Genomic DNA, 15,070 nt, shown 5'->3' on the forward strand with positions numbered 1-15,070 from the left:
GGAGAAAATGGTGTTGATTTGGCAACARCCCTTTCAAACTTTGAGAAAAGATGTGTAAGCGATGGGTGAGGTTAATGAGCAACTGAACAATTAATTGTTCCTTTCAGTGGATGTTCCCAATCATCCTGGGACCCAGCTCCCCATGAAAGAAATGCCAAGACACAGTTTTCCTCATCCAGAATGAAGCTAACATGCCTAATCCCTTCCCAGCTATTCTTTAGCCATCTCCACCCAATCAACAATGAAAAACAAAGCCAACCTTCATAGACTTTTGCCCCCTTAAGCTATTTTCCATACAAGTTTGAAATGTCGGATTTTCCTGTCCTGGGTCTGAAACCACAGGATTGGGATGGGACAATTCATTTGTGGTATCAAACTTAAATGGGATTATGACTTACATATTTGTTGCTGGAATATAAGATGGTTGGCATGTGAAGAGCTATGGAGCTCCGGCTGCTAGAGTTTGGCAAGTGAGAAAGTGTGGTTAATGCAATTTTGAAAACAGTATCTTATTGCTCTGCTTCCATGAGAAACATCASTGGAATAAACCCTGTCTTTTGAAATATTTATTAAAAATAGAAGATTATCCCTTGCCAGAAGAGTCTAATAGCCTGGAGTATCTAAATCCAACCTCATAATTTGGATTTGTACAAGGCAGAGAAGTGTGTGGCTGCCATGCACTGACTCTTTTTCCTTATTATTAAATTTTTGGGATATGCCTTGGTCTTTCCTTCTAAAAGAATACTCTTTTATATTAAAAAAAAAATACATTCAGTAAGACTAGGAGAAGGGGTGTCTCCATAGGCTATTAGTTGGAGTAAATTGATGACTGATTGCTGGCATTCCAATTTTTAAAAAGGAAAGAATCAAAAAYACAGGAGTTTGGCCAGAGTGCAAGGTGTAAATGAGATCAACCAGGCATGACACCAAGGACAGGAAGATATGGCTCTGGGAGGGATGGCAAGTAGGATGCTCTGAAGGGGTGTACTGAAGAGTCAAATGAYGATGTTGTTTTGGACAAAGTGAGAGTAGAGGTGCTGTGTTCAGAACCAAGAATGCATGTCAGTGAAGTACACACTGAAGTGTTCAAASGTCAGTGGTAGCTGGTCAATGTGGTGACACTACTGAGTAATTTCATGCRTGTTTTGATCACTTCCTAATCCTGTGAAATCCTCTTATATTGTAGTTGCAGTCCCCCTGCCTTTGGGAAATCTGCTGAAGCAGAACCCATGTGTCTCAGGGATACTGGGAGGACAGACTGCTTGATGGCAGTAGATGGATTGGCCACCTAGAAACACAACATAGGTGCTGTCATGGGTGTCTCTGCCGACCTATTGGGAGCTGCTGAGGTCACAGACTTCATCCCAGGTAGGCCTGTCCTAAGGAGAGTCAAAATGAAAGTGGTTCAGGACAGACATAATAGGCACAGGGTGTAATTCTTGGGGTGGTCCTGTGCAAGGCCAGGAGCTGAACTTCARTGATCCTTGTGGGTCTCTTCCAACTCAGAATATTCTGATTCTATGATTCTATGACACATGCCTCACAGGTAAACCCAAGGAAGCATGAGCTCCATTGAAAGGTTTTCTGAATTTTTTGTCCCTGTCCAGGTCTGTCAAATGATGTTTCTAGCAGTACGTCACAGCTTCTGCCCTTTGTCCAGGCTTCAGTTCAGCAGGACTCAGACCCAACAACTCCTACTATCCCACCTGCCTGCCCCCCTTCCCACCCTATCTCTGAATGYTCCCGCTGAATTGTCCTGCCGCAGCCTGTTTTCTCTCCAGCTGCCCCAGAGGCCGTGTCCCCCGGGTCCGGGCTGTCCTGCCGGGCACGGCCGCTCCCCGCCGCTCGCTGAGGGCTGAGCGCCCCCGGTGCCATTTCCCGGCCCGCAGATGGCGCTGCTGCGCCGGGCCCGCGCCCGGGCCGAGGCGGGAGCACGCCGGGCGACTTCTGCCTCACGCGAGAGGACCGATATAAACAAAACAAAAGCGAAATAGTATTTCGCTGACGAAGAATTTTCTGCGGAAAAGAAACAAACAAGTAGCCATAGGCCGTGGAAGCCCTCCCCCAGAGGAGCGGCGTGTGGCCGCCCGGACACAGCGCTGGCACCGAGCGGCGCCGCCGGGTGTGGGGCACATGGGCTGTCCCCCGCGGGCTGTGGCTTAGGGTCGGGACGCGCCTGAGGAGAGGTCGGGGCAGTGGCGCAGCCCCATGACAAAAGYGTCCCGAAATTAAGACAGACACACATCATCGCCGTGATTTTTGTCTCGGTGACGTGAGGAGGATGAAGCATCCCTGAGGAGGACTGGAAGGAGGAAGGAGGGGGGAAGTGGGGAAGGAGGTCTGTCGCTGTCTTCCCAGCAGTTTCTGCTGAAGAACCCCGGGCTGCGGAGGGACAGGCTCAGGAACGGCCTGCGAAGGGAACACATAAGCCAACAGCCACACTCRGCGTGTGTGACCTGAGCTCAGCTCCAGCCGTTTCAAACAGGCCGCTCTCCTAAAAGCAGCCTGGTTTTCTACTGCCCTGCCTGCACAAAATTAAGGCCTTTCCCCCCACCTCAGCTCTATCTCTTTGTTTCACTAGCCCACAGCTATTATAAACTTCTTCAGTTATTTATATGGTTTAAATGTACCGACACTGCCTAAAAAAATCCTCAGAACTGAGTTTTAGGAAATTGGTCAGAAATCTTAGAAACTGACTCATTGGATTTGGTTGAACTTTGCTTTTCTTTTTCTCCAGCTGCCTGCTGTGTGTTTGTCAGATAGGGATTGAACTGAGAAAGGGTCTTGGAGTTCAAACGCCTTCCCTGCTGCAGCGAGGTGGAGCATGGCACAGGATGCAGCTTATCACAGATAACAGCTGTGTGGATTGGGGTCTCCGCTTCCCTCTCCCATGCTGTTTGCTCGGCCCCCTGCCTCTCCCCTGCACGCTGGGGTAGGGGATGGCTTTCAGACCCATTAACAGCTCTTCAGCCAGCTGAAGTCAGTGTCATGGGGCACATCCTGCTGATTCAGCAGCAGAGGGCAGTTCCTATCTCAGRAGAAAGGAGAGTAAGAAAGAAATAAATCTTTTTGCCTCGGGAAGCATGAGTTGCACCTTTCAACCCTGTCTGGGTGAAACGTTACAAAACTGTACTACTTCATTCGCATAGCTAAAGCAGTGTAATTTCTAAGCCGTTAACAAAGCTGTGCAGATATAAATGCAGCCCCCAACATTTACCAACCWCTGAACTTCAGCCAGAATCGACATTCCATAGAGCTGTGTTCACACCAGAATTTGGTGGTTTGAAAGATTGAGGGTGGGAGGAATATTCAGGTACTCAGATCAAAACCATGGAAAATGACTTTTGGGGTGGGTRGGGAAAGGGAGTTTTTAAAGACCATTTCCAAAGATTTGAAATCAATCCACAATTGTTTCATTATTTCCACTCCTCCTAAATACTCTGTCTAAATCTTATCACATTGTTATTATCCAAGTATTATTAAAACACAAATGCCATAGCTAATAATATTTTGATAATAAAACTGAAATAAAAGGCACAATGTTCTCAGTGAAGATCCCCTTATTACAAGAGTTGACAACATTCCTGAATTTTGTTTTTAACTTCCCCAGGAGAATAAATGATTATTTTTACATGAGCAATGTTTCAGTTTATAATCCGCCCCAGGAACTCAGTGGCCTCTGTTTGACTGTCCTGACTCACCTCCCTGCAGTGCCTGTGACTCTTGAGGGCAAGGGAAAGGCCCCTGTATTTTTGGCATGGTGCTGATATCCTTCAGGGGACTGTTGGCTAAAGTGTYGGAATTGTTTGAGATCTGCATTGGGTAAGGAGGATGTTGCAGAAACATGGAGGTGTGTCCACACTGAGAGGAAAAAGGAGCTGAAAGGTAATGCAGAAAGCAAAAAATATTTTGTGGRTATTTTTCAACCTCAGGCACTCAGGAGCAGGCTGAGAAGGGAAGGAAGTAAAAAAAGCAGCATATCATGAACTGAAGAGAGCGGTGACATTTTACAGCAGCCGAAGATCTCCTCCACAGTGTTTGTACTCCTTTCATGTGGTGTTATCAGAGCTCTTTGCAAGCGTTTATTATCGTGTTCTCCCAGACAGCAAGCAGACAGCCATCCTGTGACCCACATCCTGAGTTTTACAGCCCTCCTTGTCCTGTGCCATCTGGGGTATTTATAGTGTGGCCCACCACTGGGAGACAAGAGAACTTCCTTTATGCTTTAAACATTATGCTACAATAATAATGAGTAAAGGGGACAAATTACAAGCTTTCCTGACCACAAAATGTCATAACCCTATCACTTCAAATGACGTGGGCTGGTCAGGTCACCACGCTGATGCCTCAGTGGATTTCAGGTTACTGGCTGTTGTTGCTTCTGTGCTGAAATCGAAGCTAAAGGCTGTACCTGGGGCAGTATATGGAAAGAAAGTCTCAATATGCTGCAGACTAAATGAAGTAGGGAAGGAATTAGAGGAGAAGCTGAAGCTCTCTGGTTAGGGCAACATCTGCCCAGCCCTTCCCAAGGATTGGCTGTGGATGGCAAAGTGAGCTATATCTGGCCTGTAAATACACTACTACAGAGGATAGTATAGTAACTCGAAGAGATTTTGGGGTTTTTTTCCCTCTTTATTTTTTTTTTAAATATTTGCCTTGATCTCAATTATTTTTACGATAAGCTATCTTCTTTTAAGGGGCAAGAGGAAGGAGTTGGCTTCCTTCTTTTCTGCATCATCTCATGAGGTATCACACTTCTGCAGGCTGGTGTTAACACCTAACCACATAAATGGTGCAAAGGGACTCCCCAGAGGRCTGTTTTTCTTTCTCCCAAGAAAAGGAAGATTTGGAGAGATAAAATAGCTTTAATTGAACCTAGTAACATACCATTGTTACCCAGAAAGGTCAAACAAAGGGGCTGTGAGAGAGGTCAGTGGGAGAGATAATGAAGATGAGGTGTGTGTGGAGTAAGATAAGAGCTGAGGCTCTTATGCAATTATCAAGGGTCAGGCATGTGTGGGCTAGAGTGGCAAAGGGTGAGTGAGCTGGTGGCTCTCCCAGCTAGTGCTGGAGAGGGGTGAAGGGAAGCTCTGCATCTGGGAAGGGATTTGATTGACTTAGCAAGGAAAATTCTGAGTGAGAGCTGAGCAACCTGTGCTCACCCTTTGCCATCACTACGCTTTCCTACTGATGTGCTTTGCAGGCCAKGGTGGGCCTGAGCATCAACAGATTTGCCTGGAGGGAGCACAGACTGTGTTGGCCAGTCCCAGCCTCTGTGAGGTGGCAGCAAGCAGAGCATGTGCCCCCTGAAGCATGCCATGAAAGTGCTGGCCAAGTGACATCCAAGAGCGAAAGTGAGAGATGGCTCCCTGCTGGAGGGACTGGCATCAGCCTTCATACAGCAGAGAGGATGGGTGGGGGTGGGTGGGAGCAAGTGCAGAAAGGTCTCCACTCTTACGCTTTCAGCTTTCCTATGGGGCTGTGTGTGGATTCCCCAACATATGGCCAGCCCCTCGCTGTGAAACATCAGGTCTCAAAGTACYAGGACAATTTGGACCTTTTGTATTTGATAGCGAATGGGCCCATTCTGTTATGTCCATCTGGAAAAAGTAATGAACAATAAGTTTGTATTGATGCAGGGATCAAAACTAAGGKGAAGAGTACATACAAAAAAACCCCACATATCAACAGTTGAAAAGAACTGAATGCCTTCATTCTCCTATCAGGAAAAGAAAAAAAAAAGAAGTAGAAGAATTGGTTTCTAGACTGAATTTGGGTGGAAGTTGGGATTATACTGGGCTTGAAATTTTTATATTTCAAGCAGGTGGAGAAGGAGAGGATATTGTGGATTAGGTTGGCTGGATGATGAAGAGGAGAGCAAAACTGCCACAATAATTTCTATTTTCAGCCTCCCCTGATCTGTTGGGTTTTTTGTTCCACAGGTTTGTTGGTGACAGGTGAGAAGTACTGRGATGAATCCACTGCTTCTACACAGCAATACATGTGAGTGTGATAGTAAGGTCTAACCTGCTTGTGAGACAGTGACAAAAGACAGAGCTGCACATTCTAGCCATGAGCAACCTACATTTTTGCCTGGGGGAAAAAATTGTATTAATTTGATAACTTAGCTCTCTTGAAGTCCTATCAGCACAGATACAGAACATGCCATTCTTTACTGCAACAGAGCCAAAGTAAACTATCCCAGTGCCATATCACCTTCTGCAAAGGGAGGGGAAAACACTGACATGGAGTGGAAAATGCTCTGACCGTGTATGTTTGGCCAGTGCAGATGGCTGGTTGCCAGGCAGTAAAGGAGCAATCAACTCTTGCACACAGGCAGAACACACTGCAGGTAGCAAACAAACAAAACATAACCCGGAAATGAGTGAACTACAATCTGTGCTGATCTGAGACAGGGTGGATGTGGAAAGAAATTATTTAAAGTAAACACTGCTTCTATATCTGATGCTGTAACAGGCCAGTCATGACACCAGGTTTGGAAGTAGCAGGCCCCTGGAGAATACTATTTCTAATCTCAGCCATGTGTCGGTCAGCTCTGATTTAAGTTCCCTTCACCCTCTCCCTGCTGTGCTGCTCTGCAAGCCATATTGCAAACATATTTTTCAGCATGGGTGGGAAGTAGCACTGTGGTTTTGGGCTTTGCTATTGGTATCAGGATATCTCTTTTTCTCTGTTTGAATTTTTTTTTTTACTTTAAAAATACAATTGATGGTGAATAGGTTTCATTTAGTCCACAGAAGAGGTACATTGAATATTTTCATGCAAATTTGAATAAGAAATCACAATTTTCCAACTTTTCTAATGAATTAAATTATACAGGCTTCCTCTCATGAAATCTTCAGTTTTAACCTTTATTTGGATTATGCAGAAGGGTAGAAGTTTAAATTTTGTAGACCYCACTTGTAACTAAAACTCAGTCCAGTAAATTAGGACTGTGGCTTATTGCCAGTGGAGGGAAATTAAGGGATTGTTTGATCCTCAACCAAGAAAATACCAAAATCTTCCAAAAAGACAGCTTTACACAAAATATTCAAAAGTCTGACAAGCTGTCAGTTCTTTCCATTCTTTTTAGCACTGTTTTGTCTATCTTCTTTGAGCTGAAAGCTCCTGCCAAGTAAAGATTCATTTCTCACATATACTTGCCTCTATCAGATTTTGAATCTGGACAAAAGGACCCACTTAGCAATTGCATGAACTTTTGTCATTTAAAATGTAAGAATATTCGATTTCTACTTTTCTCCCAATTGTTCACTGTTTTTTCTCCTTTGAAAGGGGTCAGTGAAGAAGGTACCAACATTTTAACCCAAAGAGAAAGTCAAACAGCTGTCTGTCAGCTGTCTTTCTATGTGGCAAAGGCAACAGAATGTTGTCCCTAAATATTTCCATTGATTTGATATATTAAACAGAAATATTTTACAAAATTCCAATATTTATCTGTAAATAAGCTTGATGGGACTGGTTATTTTCTAAGGTGAGAKACTAATTCTGTGACTTTACCACTTTAGAGCATATTCTGTCCTTCCTGTTTTCCCAGTGTCATTGGATGTTTCAATACAAAGACTTGCTCCCCACATCAGGAGCTAAGTCAAGGAAGTTTGACGGTTTTGATTACATGATGCTGGTGTTTGCAATAAAGACAAGCCTGTGGTATGAAATGCAACAGCCCTTCTTATGTCTGGGGAAGGCTTCTTTAGTTAGTATCTGACGAGTGATGCTTGGTCAGGTGCATCGTATCACTGGGCATTTCTGTCACCAGAGGCCCCAAGTCATTCAGAGGAATTTCCCTCTTTTGCCTTCCCATCCTCTCCTTTAGCTGTAGTGGCGGTGGGATTTCAAACACTGAAGAGCTCTGCTCAGATCGCACTTTGTCTATTTCCAGACGACTTTAGCAAGGAGGATGGGCCATGGACCGCAAACAGCGGCTCTTCAGGGAAACCAACTTTCCTCTGGCGCTCGGGAACCGCAGGAGGGAGCGCGCTGTCCTCCCCAGATGCGCCGCCCCCGGGCAAGCCCGCCCGCCCCCGCTCCGCTCCCCTGGCTCCCCTGGCTCTGCTCTGCCTCTGCCACACCGGGAGGGCCCGTCCTGCCCTGTCCGCAGGACTCGGGTAGTTCAGCAGCCCCGGAGTTCACGGGTGGCTTCTCTTCCTCAGATAGGAAGAGATARGAGCCGGGAACGTCGCGTTCGTTTTTATCTCTCTGCCACCAGTGGCTGTTACTGGCATCAACCCTTCAGGCTGTGACCGTCCCTTCTGGATTTCAGCAGGGTAAAGGGAAGGAGATAGTAGGTCCTGTTTAGCCATCCAGGTCCTGAGGAGTGTTCCCATTAAACAWTTTTTCAAATGTGTGAGTCACTCAGGTTTGGGTTTCTTTGGCAAGAATTTCTGAGAATGCTCATGAAACCAGTATCTTTCCCCGACCTCAGCTTCCCCAGCTGTAACAGCACAGCAKCAACACAAGCTGGAAACACGGCAGCTTGTAAAAATGTAATTTCTGAGGTTCTAGCTCTACTCTTCCCTCTAGAATAAAGGCAGAGTTCCTCACTTTTCACAGTGCTTACATTGCAGGAGGCACTGGAAGCAGCCTGCCCCGTCCTCCACCTCTATACCCGCTCAGCTCTGAGCTCCTGCTGTTTCCATTACCAGTAACAGCTGGTGCCAAGACGGTTTCATGTACCCATTGAGACAGGCACTGGCAGTCACCATGTACTGCTTTTTAACCATGTCTGGTGTAAAAGGGACTTTCTGTTGACTGTTTGCAAACTGGCAAAAGCTTTCTGGAAAGGTGGTTCAGGTACGGTACCATCCAGTCCCTTCCAACAGCTGACTCATGGCACAGACACTGTAGAAACACTGAGGCACAACTGTTCAGAAAACTGTACCGTATGGATTTCTCAGTTGTCTGTATCATAGTATCAAATGAAACTATCGGTGTTGTTATATACACCATTTCTAAAAGAGTACTAACTCTGCTCCTTCATCCATTGATCAGTCAGGTACAAAGCAAAGCAAAGCCTACCTACTTTTTAGATTTTAATTTCTTATTCTTGGCCAACAAAACCTTCCCTGCAATATTGTTGCCTCAGTTTTTAATTTTCTTTTTTTTTTAAGATCTTGGATGTTTATGTTCCTTGGAAAAGTAATTACTTGACATGACTGATGAAACAGATACATTGCTGAATCAATTAACTTATTCCTATCAGAAGAAAATAAAATACACAGAAAACTTTTGTTCCATGGAGACATAAACCGAAGGTAACAGGAAAGCTTACATGGGACAATTTACAGTTCAGCAATCAAGGATAAATTAAAACTTTCAAYTAATTGTTAAGCATCTCAACTTTACTGATAAGTGGGAAGGTGAGAACTGGTTTTATGGGCAGGATTCAGGTGGGGGGTACAATGGGGAAAAACATGTTTTGTAGCTATTTACCAGTCCCCAGATATCCTAGATGGTGACGAAGAGAGATGGATATAGTAAGAGTGGTRGGAACAGTTTGTCAGTAAGTATTGCTACACAGCATGCTCAAGAGTTAATAAAATAAATTATACACCACATTTTCTTTTCAAGCAAGCTTTAAATAGTCCATATGTAACAGAATCATGTGTTACAGACAAGAAATTCTTGCTGCCAAAACACAGGATGAGTGTTTTTCCTGATTGTTCTTTTCAAATTACAGACTTAGGAAAAAATACTTCAAGAAATTACAAGATTTTAAAAAATAAAATTATGTTAAAACCCAGAAAAGGCCAATAGAATAGACTGGTGAAGTACATGAACAAGTCATCAGAAGAATGTTAGTACACAGGTACTTACAAAAAACATACAGAAATGGACATAAAGGCTTTTAAGACACAGAATCTAAGCAGGCTAATTCATGATCAAAGGGCAGAATGCATAGGCTTTATTATAAWTTCTGTAATTCATGCATTTGTGTGTGCAGATAAAATATATTTAAAGCCATGTATTTAAATGCCGTCAAAAAGACACCTGAACTTCTCCCCAGYGACACCTGGTGACTTCGGGGAAGAACCCAGTTTTGCTTATTTTTGTGCACTGGCCTAATCCAAACTCATAATCTATAAAAGGGAACAAAGTATAAGAAAGGAAGCAGATATTTTATCTGAGCCACTTGGCAACACTGGGACAAAGATCCAAACCCACTTTTTGGTAATCATCATCCGTGGAATGGAATGGCAGTGACACCAGCCTGGAGAGTTCTCCATGTGTTGCAGAAAGTGGTTCCAAGAAGAATGATCCAAGGGTTGAGTGGGAAAAAATAGAAATTAACCCTGTAGTACATACATACATAGATAGATGGCTTTTTTTTTCAGAACAAAATAAGGTAGCACTACTGAGTAAGTGGCAATACGGTGTGCATTAAGATAYACAAGTGAAATCTGCTTGGGGCACCTTCACTCAGAGGAATAAGTCTTCTTAAAATATAATTATAATAATWATTATAATAATACTTCTTTATACTTGCCACTTGTTAGCAATTGTTTACATCGTAGAAAAATAGATAGTATTCTGTAACAAGAAATATAGTTACTTTGTTAAAATGGGCTATTTTAAACCAGCTACTATTCTTTCATATAAAGGATTTCTAAACAGCAAAACAAAAATAGGTAATACTGAGTGCAAAACAGCCAGTGGTATACTTTGCATTGGTTTGAAACACAGTTGCCAGCTACTATAATTACATGTTCTGTACACTGTACTACAAAAGTCTTCCATCTCTTAGAAGCTTTTGGGTTTCGTTATTCTTTTTTCTAGGTGGCGAGTAAGTAATCCAAGTAAAGTCAARCTCTGGAAGTCAGAGATAATTTCACAATCAGTCTTTTCTACCATTCTTTCACATTCCTTCCCCATACAGTGCAGCAGCACTTTCTATTTATGGCCAAAAATCCCCTAAGTTAAACAAAGTTTAGAATGTAGATACTTAGAAGTTTAGCTTATAGATTCACATTCTTTTAAAAATCATTTCACTAATCTCCCACGTTTACATTTACACTAATGTAACACCTCACTTGATGCATTTCATCATCCCTGCTGAAGACTGAAATAGGGTTCAGACAAAAACTCTTTGCCAATGGTAGGTATTGTCTTAAATGCTACAAAGCCAGATGGTTCCAATGTAGAAGTCAGATTTTACTCTGGTCTCCGCAACAGTTTCAGACATGAAKAGCTAATTCCTAGTGGCAGTGGTAAAGGCATTATCAGTACACCATGAACACCACAAATGGAGACAATTTCCAAATATTAAAGAACAAAAACCAAACAAAAAGCACCTAGGAAAAAAAAAAAATCAGTGAAACATTCTTAGTAGAGCAGAAATATCTCTATTTTCCTCTTCGTTAATCTCACACCTTTTCAACTTTGGTGGGGTCATACGTATCTGGAAAAAAACCCAAGAAAACAGTATTAATAATGTATTGCGAAATCCAGTCAATATTGCTAGCTTTGGAAATGACATTTTCCCCCTAGTTTTTATTTAAAAAAAGAGAAGCTGCTAATGGACTTTCCGCATTAAAGGTATGTATCACATTCCTGACCCAAATTTATACCAGTGTAATTTGGGAACAACTCTGATCAAATGCATGGGGATAGAATTTGGGAAGGCCTTAGGTAGGTAGGAACAAGCACACTGAATGCTAAGTGATGACTACCAGTTTTCAGATGCTTTGACATGAAGAAAAAGACATGAGGTTTGCTCCCCCTTGTACTGAACACTAAGGATGAGTAAAGGCTTTAAGAATCCTAGCAGGGTGTGTAAGGCTGGGTGAAGAAGTGATTATGCCATGCAGTGATCATGGTCTTTTCATTTGATTGCAAATCCTTCATTTCAGATTAATTCAACAGAAAACAGGAAAGCGCAGCTGCGTGTCATCACTATGGTTAATCTGTCTCACTTCASTCTGCAAAACTGCAGCTCACGTTTTAGCCTTATTCACTAAAGCACTGGACTGGCTTACTAACACTGTTGTTCATTTCCAGCCTCCCTCCTGCCAGTTCACAGGACATACCACAAGTTTGTTTTCCTTTTCCCAAATCCCTGAGGACACTCTTCTATCAGATTTTTTAATTGGATTTCTCCCAATACTGGCCATGAAATAAGCAGACATGAGCTTTTCCCTTCACCCTCATCATTCTGGGAAAAGATTGCAATGAAAAGGCTTTGCCTTGTGAGGTCTGCCTGCCCAGTGCTATTACGCAGACACCTGAGTTGCCCTTGGGGTGCACGGCCATGGTGTGTAGGAGCCAGGGCTACCAAGGGAGGAGTCTGCRGGCGCAGAGGGGCCCGGCCAAACCGGCACTGCAGCCGCGCTGCCGCGTGCTGCTGCTGCTCTTACGCAACCTGAGTATCTGTGCTAACCTTAAACGTCCCTCCCGTGGGCTGTACTCCCACAGCACTCGCATTTAAACAGCTGAGCATGGAAATAGTTCCACACATAAATATCACACTTTGGAGTAAAACGTTCGTCCTCAGGACTTTCATGTTGATGTGAGTGAATGCCTTCATTCAAACATAAAAAGCATAAAAATGCTTCAGGGAAATTTTTGTTCCTGTGTGCAAGTGTCCATCTTCAGCATTCAGACTCATGTCAAGGGGGAACTGGCTAAGAAAGGACTTCTGGATTTGGCCCCTGTGGGTGGATTCGTGGTGCAGAATTCTTTATCACTTCTCTTGCCCACCTTCCTCAAGCTGCTAGGCCAGCCAAGAAAGGAGTCGGTGCCAGCAGCACCTATGATTTCTGCTAAGCCTTTTCTGGTATTTCCAAACAGACACCACATGAATACAGAAAAAATCAACAGGAAAAAAAGTTTTTGAGGGCTAGTGCGCTCCAGGATAATGCTGCAAATTTCTAAGCTTAATGCACTGATGGTGTGTGAAGATGCCTCTAAAGCAGTAATATTTTTTTKAATGTAAATATTTTGCCATCTAAACTGTTAGAACATGAAACTCTGAACTTTTCTGTGTCAGGCTGACCTAAGAATAAAAAAGGATTTATATTTCAGAAACCAGAAAATTTACTGGTTTTCCTAAGGGCCGATACGTTCACATTAACACAATTCCCCACAAAATTTCAGATGCTCATTGTTACAGGGAGTGGCAAGACAGGGGTGGGGAAAAAGGAAGAAAATCAGGCCACAAGACAGGGAGCCTCTGCATGGCTCAGTATATTCCCTGAAAACTTACCCATGCCCTGAGCACCTAAACCAAAGAYACAAACGTGCCAGACTGACAGGCTAGGTCACCCTTTTGAGGGGGACAGCCATTGGAGTTYGAGCACTGATACAGAAATGTTTATTCAACATTTGGTTAAGCTCATTTGAAATGCTCTCTACAGAAACAAAGCTAGATTAGCAGMCTCATGTCTTCAAACAGCAGAGGAGAAAAGACATCCAATGCATTTGGGAACACTTGGAGATGTTCTCCTAATGGCAGWATTTGCATAGTAAGATGAGCTTCTTGCACTGAGTTTTGGCAGGGCTCTTACTCCAAGATGACTGTTCATCTGCCAAGGTACATTATGCATGTGAAAGCCTGTTTCTGCTAAGGACTGCAGCCTCTGTGACAGGCCTAGTCTCCAATTATAAGACTAACATCACYCTGCCTAGCTCCAAATAGAATGCAATGGAATATTTGCTCTTTACAAGCAACAAATACAGTGTTTTCCAGGATTAWTTCTCATTTGGGCTTTCAATGGTACCAATGAGCTAGTCTGGAAATTGGAGTGAGACTCAGCAGAGGAAGACACATCAGGCCTTTCTGCACACATGAATCTTCAGTCCTGCCCTATTAAGGTAAGGTGAAGCTTTTGGGGCCACCAACAAATCGGGGTCTCTTTGGATGGGAAGAGGCCAGTGGAGGAGCCACCTGCCCACCCCACGTGTGTCACCCTGCAGTGCTGGACACACGCAGCAGGAAGGGACATTCATGCCATCCAAACATGGGGAGGGTTGTTATGGCTGTGAGAGAACTGCTGCAATGGGAACACAGTGCAGAATACAAGCCTGGCATTGTCAGCAAGAGAGATAAATTTAGACCTAATTTACTGCAGAATAACTCTCCAATAAAACRCACACAATCTGTTTTGATACATCCCTGAAGTCATGTCACCACAACAGTTATTTTCTTCACTCCAGCAGAAACCCCAAGGGAGGAAAGCATATGAAATGCATGTGGGGCATGCTAGACCTGATGGGTACAAGAAAGCTGAATTAGTCTGTTTGAAAAATCTGGTCTGGAGAAACACAGTTCAGAGCAGAAAGAGACAGAGATGTGGGATACAGAAAAAGACATGGAGAAAAAGGCTGCAAGACTGCAGGAGTCAACACTTAGAACTCATACAAGCTTATTTTCAGATGCAAATACATAAATCCAGTTTAAAGTATACTTCATTTAATTTCAGTCCCACTGTACTGGAAAACTATGAGCAGAATTTTATCAATGAGATTAAATTAATAACCTGTGCAGATTTCAACGTAAAGTGTCAACTGTAACAGAGAGGATGGAAAAAGGAAGGAGGAGATTAATACTAATTAAACAACATTGACACTGTATGTTTGCTCACTCCAATTTATTTAATGGACTAAGCAGGTAGCCTGGGAGATTTATCCCTTTACACAGTGATTTTCAGTTGTTCAACAAAATGCTGTATGAAAACTGTTTTAAAGAGGGAACAGCTTATGTTACTTTGGGGRTGCATATGGACTACACAAGTTTGTATGTTTTAGAGAGATCAGGAGCACCAAAAAATAGGAAAACAAAAAAAAGGGTTCACCAAAAAAGTCAACTTTCCATTTGTCCTGGGGTTAACAGTTATTCTCAACATCTGATCTGGCAAATATTCATGAGAGAGAGAGAATTTTCCAGGCCCCTAGATGCAGCAATTTCCCAGAGGCTTCATAGAAGAACATCAGATTTTTATTTTTAGTTTCTTCTGAACTATGATATAGTATATGTCTACTTAAGTATTAGAGAGGGAAAACAACTGGCATTCAGGGAACAGCTATGATTAAATTACCACATGTTCCCAAACACTGG

At 43.2% G+C, this 15,070-nt stretch overlaps 1 protein-coding gene across 1 annotated transcript in view; it reads right to left on the reverse strand.

Moving 5' to 3' along the window:
* Positions 1-8,053: 8,053 nt before the first annotated feature.
* Positions 8,054-15,070, reverse strand: part of JCAD (junctional cadherin 5 associated) — a 51,925-nt gene continuing 44,908 nt past the window's right edge. Inside the window, exon 4 of the mRNA XM_057374180.1 lies at positions 8,054-11,416. Within this exon, the coding sequence (XP_057230163.1) occupies positions 11,382-11,416 (35 nt within the window). The 3' untranslated portion in view covers positions 8,054-11,381. The remainder of the gene's footprint in view (positions 11,417-15,070) is intronic.

The sequence above is a fragment of the Malurus melanocephalus genome, unplaced genomic scaffold (genome assembly GCF_030028575.1).
Source record: "Malurus melanocephalus ecotype Western Australia unplaced genomic scaffold, MMel_1.1 scaffold_218, whole genome shotgun sequence".
In the NCBI taxonomy this organism is placed as follows: domain Eukaryota; kingdom Metazoa; phylum Chordata; class Aves; order Passeriformes; family Maluridae; genus Malurus; species Malurus melanocephalus.